Here is a 13350-nt window from a genome sequence, read left to right as displayed (position 1 = left end):
TACTGGACACAAGCCATTCATTAGCTATATTTCTACAAAAGCATTATACAACATCAGAACCTAGCTTTATTATGAAAAGTGTGTACTTCATATATGCTTTGGGTTATCTGAATACTTTCATTTTTAAATTTTAATCTTTTCTATGTAGATTTGATGAAGTAGAAGAAAAAGAAGATACGTGTGTATACCCAATTCCTTTTTCGTGATCCATGCTTGTATCTTTAGAAACTGTTCTTTTTGATGCAGACATCCTATGTTCTCCCTCCAAAGTATGCAATGCTGCACTGCTATCCTGATCAAGATCCTTTCTGAATGCTTTGTTTACAGTAACATACTCTTTCTCATTGTCTCTCTTTGTCCTTTGGTATTTGGTTTGCTGGTCAGTGGAGTAGCTATCCCCACATGAATAACCACTGGTTTCAGGAATAGCTGAGTTTTGGCCTGAGTTATAATATCCTCTGCATGAATAGCCTCTGGTTTCTGGAGTTACAGATATTTGTGCATTAGAGTGTGAGAATGAATGACCACTAGTTTCATGGGTAGAAAATGCTTGGCCAGTGGTGTGACAGTCTTTGTATGAATGACTTATTGTTTCAGAGGCAGAAGATGTTTTGCCAGTTGAGTCATAATCGCTGTATAAATGATCTCTGGTTTGCTTAGTTGGCAATGTCTGAGGATGTGCTTCAACAGTGTACTCATACTGATCAGGATGTCTTCTCCATTTCTGGTGAATGCCTATATTTAAACTGACAGAGACAATGATATATATTTTCCTGTTAAATAATAACTGCTAAATTATATGATTACCAAGCATGTTAATGCAGTCACATAAAAATTTTATTCCAGAAAAAGAAGTATAGTGTGGCCCCGCGATAAAGCAGATTCGGATATAACATGGAGCAGCAGAGGGGGCGAATCGGACATTTTGTCCAATCGTTATTTTGCTTAATTATTACTTTCTGCAACTCAACGATCTAGTGTCGTCAGCGCCTGGTAAAAAAAAAACGACGTCGTCGTTGGGGGATCGTCGCGTCGTCATTTGGTTTAATTAACACCTTCTGCGCGTCGATCCCCAGCGTCGTCAGCGTCCGGTAAGCACGTCGACGACCGCGTCGATGTCATCGCCCCCTCTGCTGCTAAGTGGTTATTTACAATGAAAATTATTTACAACTAACCGAATATTTGGTCAAGTCCGATACGATATCGTGTCCGAGGGTCATGTAAATTTATCGTTACGAATCCATGTGGGGTCGACTGAGCATGACTAAAAAAGTTTCGAAAAACATTAAAGTCCATGTCACCGCCGCACCATGTCTGCCAAATATTTCGTAGCGTGTGTGTATCAACGCCGTTGAACACAGCAAAAATATTACAGTTGTCTCTAATTACTTTTGGAATCTGAGTGTATCGTTGAGTGACATATATCACGTCAGTGTTTTTATGCCTGCCTCTGGAAAATATCCTAGCTGGGTTTTTTTGATTGTCTAACATAACATCATCGTACACGACTAGATTGTTAACGTCGCCATCAATATCATCAATACCTGGTGCATCATTGATATCCGTAATAAACTCAATAACATTTTTTTTAGCGATCGCTGATGCATTCTCGTTGAAATCTTTTAACACCTCGTAGCATCGTTGATCATCTACGCTAGGAGCCACCAAATACAACTTATCCCACTTCATCCATCTCATTATTAAATTGAGTAACAATTGCGTCTTGCCGGATCCAGATGGTCCGATGATAATCATCCGGATCGAGTTTGGTAACGCTGCAACATGCTTAACTGGTTCTCTTGTTTTAGTCGCCGAAAAATCAATTATATTCATATCTCTATACATAAATTATGGATCTATATTGTGTGAAGTGCAGAGTGCGTACTGGCACAAATGATATGACAACCGTTACAACAAGAAATAATAGATCGGCGCTTACTGGCAAGTGTGTACAATGCGGTACAAAGAAATTTAGATTTATTTCTATTAGACCCGGAGATGTTTTAAAAAAAAGCGAGGAGGTGACATCGCAGCCAAATTGGCAAAACTCCCCGGAACACCGTGGGCAAAGTATCCAGGAGAAAAACACCTCCCAGGATATAACTACTGTGGCCCCGGAACACGATTAGATATTAGACTCGATGATCAAAATCAGCCCAAACCCGGTGAGTATCCAATAAACGCTATCGATAAGGCGTGTCATGCTCATGATGTTGCTTACAAAAGTAGCGATCTGCAACAGCGTCATATCGCGGACGTAAAATTAATTCACGCGTTAAATGCTATTCCTGATAAATCCGTCAAAGAAAAATTGGCTTCATGGTTGGTAAAATCGGCTATGAAAGGTAAATTAATGATTGGAAGCGGAGCTTCTCGCGCTGGTAATTGAAAACGCTAGCGTTTATAATAACAACATGGAATCCATCTATTATTCTCCGAGAGGATACTGGAAGGGGAAGGCCGCAATTGGTAAGCTTGCAAGCGCTGCAAAGGTAACAAAGACCACTGCGGCTAATTGGTTATCCAAACAGGCTATATGGCAAATCTATCTACCACCGCCTAAACAAATCAACTTCTCGCGCTTTGATGTCAGCGTACCCAATGAAGTTCATCAGGCTGATATACTATTTTTGCCGCATGACAACGGTTACAAATACGCGCTAACCGTAGTTGATGTTGCGAGTCGATACAAACAAGCGGAGCCGTTAAAAACAAAGTCGGCAACTGAAGTAGCCGCTGCGTTTGAGCGGATTTATCGAAGAGGCCCTCTGCGCTGGCCAAATCTATTACAAGTTGATCCCGGTAGTGAATTTCGCGGTGCTGTTTTATCAACGCTGAAACATCATAGCGTCGCGATACGACGAGGTCATACTGCGCTACATCGTGATCAGGCAATTGTTGAACGATTCAATCGGACTGTCGCTGAACGGTTATTTGGATATCAATACGCGAAGGAATTCATCCAAGAAAAACGATCTCGTGAATGGGTTAAAAGGTTGCCAGGTGTAATTGCAGCGTTAAATAACGAGATTACCCGAGCAATCAACATGAAGCCCAGCGACGCGATTAAATACGAGTATATACCCGGAAAATTAAAAATAAATAGCGTTTCTAAGCCGATTCTTGGCGATGTCACTGTTAGATATCTATATGAACCAGGAGAGCTTGAAGGCGGTAAAAAAAGGGCTACCGATCCTATTTGGAGTGTTACCACACATAACATATCAACGATAACACGATCAACTGGTAGACCACCGATCTATAGACTGGATTCAACTGCTCCTCAGCGCGGATTTACACGCGAGCAACTACAAGTGATACCTAACGATACTCAATTACCCCCACGTGGTCTTAACTAGCGCCGTTGCGTCTATTGCACTCAAGACAGGTCAACCTCACATTGTTTTTGACATGACCGAGACTGTTATCGATCCTATCCACGGTAAATTGGCGAGTGTCTTTATCCGAATAACGCCAACTCATTATACAATTGCAACTCGCGCAGTGATTATTCTGTTGTTGTCGTAGCGAGATTATTAATTCGGCATCAATATCAAAACGCCGCTGTTTTTTTTTATCCTGTTGGCGGTAACCCGAGAGTTTTCTATCAATGACGCTTGCATCGATGGTGACTTTGTCGCCGGCTTCGTCAGTGAATCCGTCACCGGCTCCGTCAATAACAATTCTTCGAAGCTGATTTATCCTTCGTACTCTGGACACTGCAAGATAGACTAGATTTGACCATTCGATGCGATTATCAACTATCCAAACAATTGTGTCCGTGATGGTTAGTCCCTGCGAGGAATGTATTGTTGTTGCGTATCCTAGCGTCCACGGGGATTTATCAGCACGTAGCGCGTCCTCGACGACACCGATATCAACGAGCACGATATCATTCAGCACGAGAATTTGTTTTTTTGTCGGGCCCGGGATTTCAACTTCAATGTTCTGCCGCCGTGTGTCCGCGGGTCTATAACATAACGGCACTGGACGCGTTGGAAACTTTTCCTTATGCAACGCAAACAACCTCCGCTGAAGTGTGTCTCTGACTATCTTTCTACTCGCTACAATCAAATCGTTTGGTCTCCATGTTTCCCAGAATTCATTTAACGGCGTTTCCGGAATCACCTCGCGAATTATTTCACACTGAACTCTATCCGGTTGTAATCTGATTAGTTTTTTAACCTCGCGCAGTTGTTCATCAAGTGCTCGGTAATCAGTATCGGTTTCTTCATAATAGTCCACGAACCCGCTCAACCAATCATGTGGACCCTCGCCGACAAATGGTGGTGGTTGGCCATGATCCCCACACATGATTACCGCTGTATTCGCGCGCAGCAACCACTCAAGAAACATTTGTAAAGTATCTAACGAAACAGTACATATCTCATCCCAGATGATAATGTCGGGAATAAATTTTTCACCCATTCGATCAGGAGTCCACTCACCGCCGCTGTATCGAAAGAAGCTGTGATAAGTAACGGCGTCAACATTTCGTTGTTTTATCTCTCGCGCTAGTCTATGGGTCGGTGTAAGCACGATTATACTTGCCCGCGTTTGAAATAATTCAATTGCCCGAGTCGTCTTTCCAGACCCGCCACAGCCGCTTAAATAAACTGTTTTGTGTCTACAAATTGGATCAGAACACGGTGGTGCATTAGACCATTCTGATAAATTATTACCGCGTAGGTAATTGTTCTCAACGATGACATTTGCTGACGGGGAATAATCGCGTCGTATTTCTTCTTTAATTCTCCATGTACCCCAACTCTCGTCCGGACTAGTAAACTCGGCTACGTTTTCCTTATACGCTACGTCAATATAAAATGAATCAACGGCTACTCTAACCGCGGTGTCGGGGAATCTATTTATCATCGAGAATAAATTGATAGCGGCATAACCCAGCATAGACGCCCTCAAATGTGGATACGCGGGGCTGTCTCCATCGCTGTAGGAAACAACTGTACCCAACTTTGTTCCATTGGACAAGAAAGCTGTTTTGCAGTTCACGTATCTATTTTTCGCCACTGCGTCCTTGATTACGAAATCATATTCTGCGTCATCTATAATCAGCCGTGAGCAATATCGTTTGTAATCGCAGTTTTTTCCACCTTGTGTAAACTTACCAATTATTCTTCTACCGAGATCTTTTGCCTCGTGGTTTCGTTGGTTGAATATCCTCCTGGACCATTCGATGATATATTCCTCGTCGGCATCAATGTGTTTTCTGGATTCATCAATTATGCTATCTAGACGCTCTGGTTCTGGTAACCAGACTTCAGTCTGCGCCCGGTATGATATAATCGCGTCACTGACAATCAACGAAACTAGCATGCTACAATCAATCATATACCGTAGCAGCGCTATTGGCAACCATCTCTTTTCAGCCATGTGTCTACCGATCCAAATATAGCAACAGCGATGGAGTCCTGCCGCGAATTCAAATGATACTATGCGAGCGAATCCGGTTAAATCAAAATCAGGCAGTGGTCCATTAATAGCAACACGAGTCATTTCATGTCTGGGGTGTCCAAATCGTTTGAAATACTCAGCGGCGGATCCATACCCGAGAAAACTCGCTGGATAACAGGCAACCATATCAACCGAGATCATAGCGTCGCGGTTGTATTCAGTGTTCCATAGTCCACCGTGATAGTATTCCAAACAACTGGATTGTACATCCGGTAGAAATTCCCTGCGCGTTGGTCTCCACGCATTTTTCCTTGCTGCAACATGAGCTACAACCGATGGAATCGTAAAACAATTTGTTAGCAGTTGTTCATCATGCTCCTCAAATTCTATGGCGGTTTTTTTCATCCTGTTGTGAAACGCTTCAGTGCGATATAATTCGCCGTTTGGTCTTACAAACTGATCAAAGGTATCCGCATCGTTTTCAGCGCTGCGAAGTAACCACACTGATACAGGGTCGTTTTTACACAAGTAGGCAATAGCATCAAATAGTTTCCTCTCCGCGAGAAAACCGTCCTTGGAGAATTCTTCGGGTATATACTTTACTGTTCTATCCCGTGGAAATATTGTGATCGCGGGCGTCCATGCGTGTTCGTTATGATCAATAATTTTGATTGGGGCTCCCTTCGATTTATACTTCGATTCGTATAATACTTCACCGGTTATCGTTGTAACGGTTATTGGAAATCTCAGCGATGTTTCTAATCTCGCTATGTCGCTGATGGTTGCTCCACGCTCTTTTACGGTTAGTTCCCACTGGTTGATTTTGCTACGTCGTAAATCAGTCAATTTGTTTCCTCGACACGCATTTGTAAAATGCTCTATTACTCGTTCTGCTACACAATTTATCCCAGTTGACTGTTTCATCGGTTTCAGTTTTCCGATATCAGGTTTCTTATTTAACGGGTATATTCCATAAACAACTGCTGTTTCAGGATACGCTCATTCATAGTATGGTCTATCAATTCCGGTTAACAACCCCGGCTTGGAGTCGCGGCTGACAGTGACTGTTTTCTTGTCGCTGAGAACTGGTTCAAATTTATCACGTATGATCCAATTACCTGATTCCACCCGGACAATGAATTTTACTCTGAAGAAATATCTTTTACCATCAAGTTGTGATATTATCATTGCTGCGCGGTTGTCGTTCATGGTAGCATCAACAATGCCATCAATTCGAAATGTTGACCAACTGTGAGATGCGCCATCACGCTTGAATTCATTGATACAATCGCGTATTTTATTCAACAGGGTTTTATCGTTTATTAACGCTTTTGGTGTGTCCTTGAGGACTCTATCGAGATTGAATTTAATATTTTTCCGGGGCTTAATTGCTGCTAATCTCTCGAACTCATCCATATAATTAAAACAAGTATTTAAATGAAAGAATATAGTATAATGAATCACTGCAAATGGTTGATGATTGGGTCGACAACCCCGTGCAATAAATCATGTAGAGGTGAATTCTGCGGGTATCATTTACAAAGCGTTCGTAATGGTTCTCTTGGCCCCCTCCCGTGCTTGGTTTGTCACGTCGGTGTAAGAGGAAAATCGCAGTTGTGTATCAATTGTGGCGGAAAGCGATACAGGGAACTAAAACGCTATTATGACAAGCGAATTAAAAACGCCGTCATTGACCCTACCGCAGACTCCGTCATCAAAACCCCCCAGGACTACGTTGAAAGATTTATAATTAAACCAAATAATAAATTAGACAAGTAGTATTATTATACAAATGAACCAAGAATTTCAGCCGCATCCTGTGCTCGTCAATTACGAGGCATCTCGCGACGGCATTGTTAGAAACCGCAAACTGAAGAAGCCGGTTGGTACCGTGAATAATCGGGGGTATTTGCAATTTAGTGCTGGAAAGAAGACGTATTTTGTTCACAGGGTGGTATATGAAGCGTTTAACGGATTGATCAAAGATGGCCTCGTTATTGATCACATTAATTCTAATTGTCAAGATAACAGACTGTGTAATCTGCAAGCTATCTCTCAGAGCGAAAATATTAAAAAAGGCCAAACTGGTAAGTGTTCAAATCAAGCAAGAGGTGTCAAATCGTTTAATACATCAACACACGAGGAAAAAACATTTCACTCCATGCATGCGGCAGGAAAATATTTCGACATTTGTAGGGCCTCAGTACGATTTGTTGCAGAACGAGTATATCAAACAGCGATCTCAAAAAGGACCGGACACAGAATTCGATTTTCATATGTAAATATCAGCGAGTGACGAAGTCACCGGCGCCTATGGCGCTGACAAGGCCACCGGCGCTGACAATAAATTGTCCGTTCCGGAAGAAAACAAAGTATGAACACCTCGGAATTGATACACGGGGTTTTCATTTTTTTTTATTTAAAAACAAGATGTTTTATAAGAATAATGAATATCGAAGACATCAATAATATATTAACTGAGATTTCAAAATTAAAAAATCAAGGAATTGAATTATCTGATGGTCTCGACAGTGAAAAAATATTATCCGATTATGAGATTATTAACGAACAGTCGAAACGGGGGCGTTTTACCCTGGCCCGCGAGTACTTTTTTATAAAACGATTACAACATACGATTAATGAAAACTTGTACCACAATGACGCAAATGCATTCATTGGACTATTTACTGCCGTTGAAATAATACGAAAAAAACTCGGACGTGTTTATGAACGACGCCGGGAGATTTCTAGTAAGATCAAAAACATTAGAAGGATTATAGACGAAAACTCCGGCGAGAAATTAGAAATTGCTTCGCAATTGCAATAATGGTAGGCGAATCACTTACTACTCGGCTAGCCAGAGAGCGGCTAGCAGCGCTTAAAAAGTTTATACCGTTACGAGACAGGGTCCGAGAACAACTTCAAACGCGGCAGCAACTACAAACCGATTTTACTGTTGGAAGCGAACAACTCTTTGCCCCGGTAACTAAAGCGACCAAAGATGTTACGGCGGCAACTGTACCCGTTCTTGGTGCGCTTGAAAAGATAGCGGCTCAGACCGAACAAACAAAAAGGTCTTTAGAAACACTCCCTGCAAAAATAGCGGCTGCTGCAACACGGAGGCCACCACCACTCGCTATAACCGAACCACAAGAACCTTATGTTACAATGGCCGACGAAGAAGAACTAGGTGCTACTGCGAAAGAACCAGAAGAAGAAATACCCGAAGAAACACCAGAAGAAGAAATACCGGAAGAAAAAGAAGGGAATATACCCCGTATTGTACTCAAGAAGAGCACAATAGATCAAATTAGAGGCTTCAGCAACAGGGAAGAATTAATTAATTTTGCTGCCAACAATTTTGCTAAGAGCATACGAGATAAGAAGCATATCAATAGCGGTTACGAGAAAAATATAAAGTCGTTAAAGGACTGGGCAAGAATAGTGTATTTAGCAAGTAAACATAAAGATGCATTACCACATCGTAGTAAATCCGATTACGATGCATTCCACAAGGAAGTTAAGAGTATAACACCAAAAAAAGGAAAAGGATACTCTGTTGGTAAAGAATCCTACGGCGTTACCTGTCCTGGTAGTGTTCTCAGTGATATATCACGGCTAGAGGTACTAATTGGAGGAAAACGAGCCGGAAATAACTCTACGGAAATAATCAATGAGGCCGCTGATATTTGCAAGCGGTTATTTGCAGGCGGTATTATGGACATTAATGCATATCGAACGCTCATAGACGAACTCGTGGATGATTAATTGGAAAACTGGTGTTTTTAATAAGGATGATCATACACTACAACCATGATAAACCAGTACTCGTCTACGTGGTAAACTCGCGATTGCCTGTTTACCACGCGTACTATGGAGACGGTCTCGGTAGCACCATTGCGGGGTTATTTACAAGAATGGCTCCAAAAGTAGCGCCGTTAGCCAAACAATTAGGAATGAAGGCTATTGATGTTATTCGTGATAAGGGAATTAGTGCTATTGGAGATGTTGCCGGAAAGGCGCTTTCAGCCGCGCGAGACAAACTAATGTCATTGGTGAAATCCAGGAGAAAAAAACAGAAACCACCGGTAATGCCATCAACGACAGTGATGCCTGCAAATGTCAGTAAAGTAATAAATAACGCCGTGGAAGAAAAACTAGAGTCGTTGGCGACGACTCAGTCGTTGGCGACGACTCCGTCGTTGGCGACTTCGCCATCCGCCGATGCGGCAACCAACGCGCTCATGAACGCGATAGCGGGGAGTGGTTTAAATTCAAAGAATTTACGACGAAAAAATCGCAATTGAAAACATCAACATGATAAATAATAAAATGTTTGCGCGTACCGCTGACCCCGCGTTTGATATGGACGCCCCAGTGCGCAGGGATGATTCTGTCCGTGATTATCAATATTATTCTTATTATGCAGCGCAACCCGACCTACGATCGCGAATTGAACTTCAGGTCCAAGATACCAGTAAATATTTTCTGCCGTGTGAAGCGTTTATCGAAATCGAGGGAGAACTCGTGACAAATGCCGCCGATAATGCACCATACGCAGATGACCATCGTGTTCGAGTTGGCTTCGTCAACAACGGTATCATGGCGTTATTTGAGAGCGCCAGATATCTTATTGACGGGCGAGAAATTGAATCAATAGAACGCGAGGTTGATGTTGCAACGACGATAATTGGGTTGGCGAGATACTCGGATGATTATACAAGATCGGCGGGCCCATCTATGATGTTTTCGAAGGACACCACCAATAACGCTGACCATCTTCAGTACGTTAACGTGCTGGCGGAAAGAGATACCGCAGTTGACCCACAGGCTGAAGCAGCCAATCCAGACCGCAGAGCAAGACCAGGCGCTAATTTCAATATTATAAAAAGCACCAACAATGATTACAATCTAGGATTCGCAGCACGAGTAGGAATGTTGCAAGGACCACGCCGACAGTTTTCATGCGCGATTCCACTCCATCACATATTTGGATTCTGCAGAAATGTCAGAAAAGTTGTCTATGGGGCTAAGCATACAATCGCGCTGACGCGAAGGGGCGATGATAACAATGCAATATGGCGTGCTGCTGGCGTCGCTGCCGGTAAGGTTGTTTTAACTAAAATGGCATTGTGGATGCCGGTGCTGACTCCATCAGTTACCACGGAAGCACGATTGTTAGCATTTATGGAACAGGGGGGAAAATCGTTGTTGAGTTGGCTAGCGGTAACAACTGATGCTAAAGAGGATAACGTCGCCGATACGTTTACATGGCACCTGGCATCAAAACAGGGTGTTTCAGCTCCGCGTCATATATTCATAGCGCTACAGAATAGGGAACGATTGGGTAATCAAGAACGCAGCCATATGATATTTGATCGATTAGGAGTCATGGAGGTTTCGCTGAGAATAAACGGACAACAGGAACCATCCGAGGATATACAGCTTAATTACGGTGACAACCATGTCGCACGTGTGTATCATCGATTGCTGTCATATATGGGTCGTGATCAAAACGTCGACACTGGTTTGCAAATATCACAACTTGATTTTAAAAACCTGTATCCGATTTATTACTTTTCGTTGGAACATCTTGATTTAACGAGACAATCCGTCGTTGATATACACTTCAGAGCTCGTATAGCCCCGGGTGGCGCCGATTATAGAGCGGTTGCTGTCATTCTCAGCGATAAATCAATGCTGCTAGAAGGTGTTGGTGGACGAATGAGAATCGTTGATGCGCCAGTGGAAAACATGTAATTGAAAGCACAAAACGCGTTTACAATAAAATGTCGTATAGTGTCGTCAATGTAGAGTTGACTGATGGTCAAGTCAAGAAATTACGATCAAAGTCGGCTAAACAATGCGGGACCACAATAACGCTGAAGCCGTCGCAGATGGCAGGTGGTAATCATAAGATATCGTTGACGGCGCGTCAAATAAAACATTTCAATGATGCGATGAAGAATAAAAAGGGTGTTCAAATAGATTTTTCAGCCGCAGCAATTAAAAACATGGAAAAGACCGGTGGGATATTTCCGCTGTTAGCTGCGATTCCAGCGTTGATTGCCGCGGCGGCCCCAGCAGTGGCTAAGGCGGCTGCGTTAGGAGCCGTTGGTACCGCGGCGGGAATGGCATTAAAGAAGGCAACCGGGAAAGGCTACAAAAAAAAACGACCCGTGGCCGGAAAGGGTCTAAGACTACCGGGAACCCCGTATTCATGGTACTCGGGAAAGGGTCTAAGACTACCGGGAACCGTTTATTGACTCGGGAATCAATGACTCCTGAGTCTATGACTCCAATGTCTAATTTTGATTTAATAGATGCCGCAAACGCACTAGCGATAAAAAACTTCAGAGGTGTTTTTATGAGGGATCAATTACCGGCGGCCCCAAGGAATACTGAAACCGGCATAATTAACCTCGATGGGTCCTCCGGAGCGGGAACTCATTGGGTTGCATACGCAATTGATCCGCGTGCGATCGTCTATTTTGATTCATACGGGTTAGCCCCGCCGAAAGAGTTCATGCGGTATATCCGGGCGTGTTCAGCCCGGGCGTGTTCAGCCCCGGTTTTTTATTCCACGCTGCCAACACAGCAGTTAAGTGACCCACCGATATGTGGCCGTGAGGTATTGAACGTACTCGCGGCGATTTCATCATCGCGAAAACCACCTCATGTGGTTGTAAACGAATACACTAGTGGGAAATTTAGAGACAATTACATTAGATAATAATGATTGATATTTGGGGACGACCGGTTTCGGCGCTGAAAAAACCCACGGAAACAGTCGCCACTGATGACATAAAAAAACTAATCGATGATGAAATCGCTGATACGTTGAATCTAACAAGTGTTGACCCGGGCGAAATAGTTGTATTTCAAGACCGCCAGGGTAAATTGAAATCCAGTAATGTGTCACTGAATGACGTTTTAATACGACAGCGTGATGCCGCCGAGAACGCTATCGTGTTGTATACCGGCGACGGACGACTCAAACCGGGTGAAGATATATCGATAATAAATGGAAAAATAAGTACACTTGGCGACAATTATATAACCATGTCGGATTCGTAAAAAAATTTATTATACAAATTTAACATACAAGCAATTCAGTTCGAGGGGGTACAAGTATCTGTCGTCGGTATGCAATCCATTATCAGTAGTTTTTTTGGAACCACGACGATAACCGAACCAAATCTTGAAACAATAAGAGATGCTATTTTGGAGTTTACGGCGATGTCAGCCAATTTATCCTCGTTACGAAAAAATGTTAACAAGATTGATAGCGCCGTTGATAAATTCTTTGGTAAAAAAAATATCAAACCGGATGAAATCACAATAACTATAAATGATATCACTGCGTATAGACAGGAAATAGAAACAATCAAATTTACTGTTGAAGCGATTAGAAAAGAACTATTGAGAACAGAGCAATCCGAAAAAATAAAAATCCCTCATGAGAATATCATCAACACAGTATACACAATTCAGCATGGATCATTCGATTGGACTCCTACACAGAATACAGTAGATATCACCGCAACTGTTAAGGGTATTTATCGATTGACATTGATTTCGGCGATGCAGTTTAGTATATCATCGTCGAGTTCATCCGGGTTTAACAATACAATATCAACAATTATAGACAAGGACGCAACTGAACGGTTTGTGATTAAGGCCGTTGATAGCAGTATATTTAGGGCAGACATTACATGGTATGTGGAATTTGTAGCGAATCTAAGTAATTAAAAACACTAGCTCTTTTAAAATAAAAATGACCACCAAGGAAATTGAATCAGAGGTATCACCGACGTCACATCAATATCGATTCGATACCGCAAAAGAATTTTCCGCGAATTTGAAAACGCTTTCCGAACAATACCGTGTAAAAATAAAAAAATACCGCAGAAAAATAACCGCCATCGACGCGGTCGT

General features: G+C 42.5%; 1 protein-coding gene across 6 annotated transcripts in view; it reads right to left on the bottom strand.

Annotated features, from left to right (window-relative positions):
• The window catches only part of LOC149803274 (uncharacterized), a 386506-nt gene that overhangs the window by 135300 nt on the left and 237856 nt on the right, over positions 1–13350 (bottom strand). For 4 of the 6 annotated variants that reach the window (XM_089952942.1, XM_089952943.1, XM_089952944.1 and 1 more), the window contains exon 14: positions 189–746. The exons of the other annotated variants lie outside the window; for them this stretch is intronic. In XM_089952942.1, the coding sequence (XP_089809068.1) occupies positions 189–746 (558 nt within the window). The remainder of the gene's footprint in view (positions 1–188; positions 747–13350) is intronic. 6 annotated transcript variants of the gene reach the window in all.

The sequence above is a fragment of the Sinohyriopsis cumingii genome, chromosome 3 (assembly GCF_028554795.1).
Source record: "Sinohyriopsis cumingii isolate HCF-2022 chromosome 3, ASM2855479v2, whole genome shotgun sequence".
Classification (NCBI taxonomy): domain Eukaryota; kingdom Metazoa; phylum Mollusca; class Bivalvia; order Unionida; family Unionidae; genus Sinohyriopsis; species Sinohyriopsis cumingii.
Note: the sequence above shows the minus strand (reverse complement) of the source record. Positions and strands in the feature narration are given on the sequence as shown.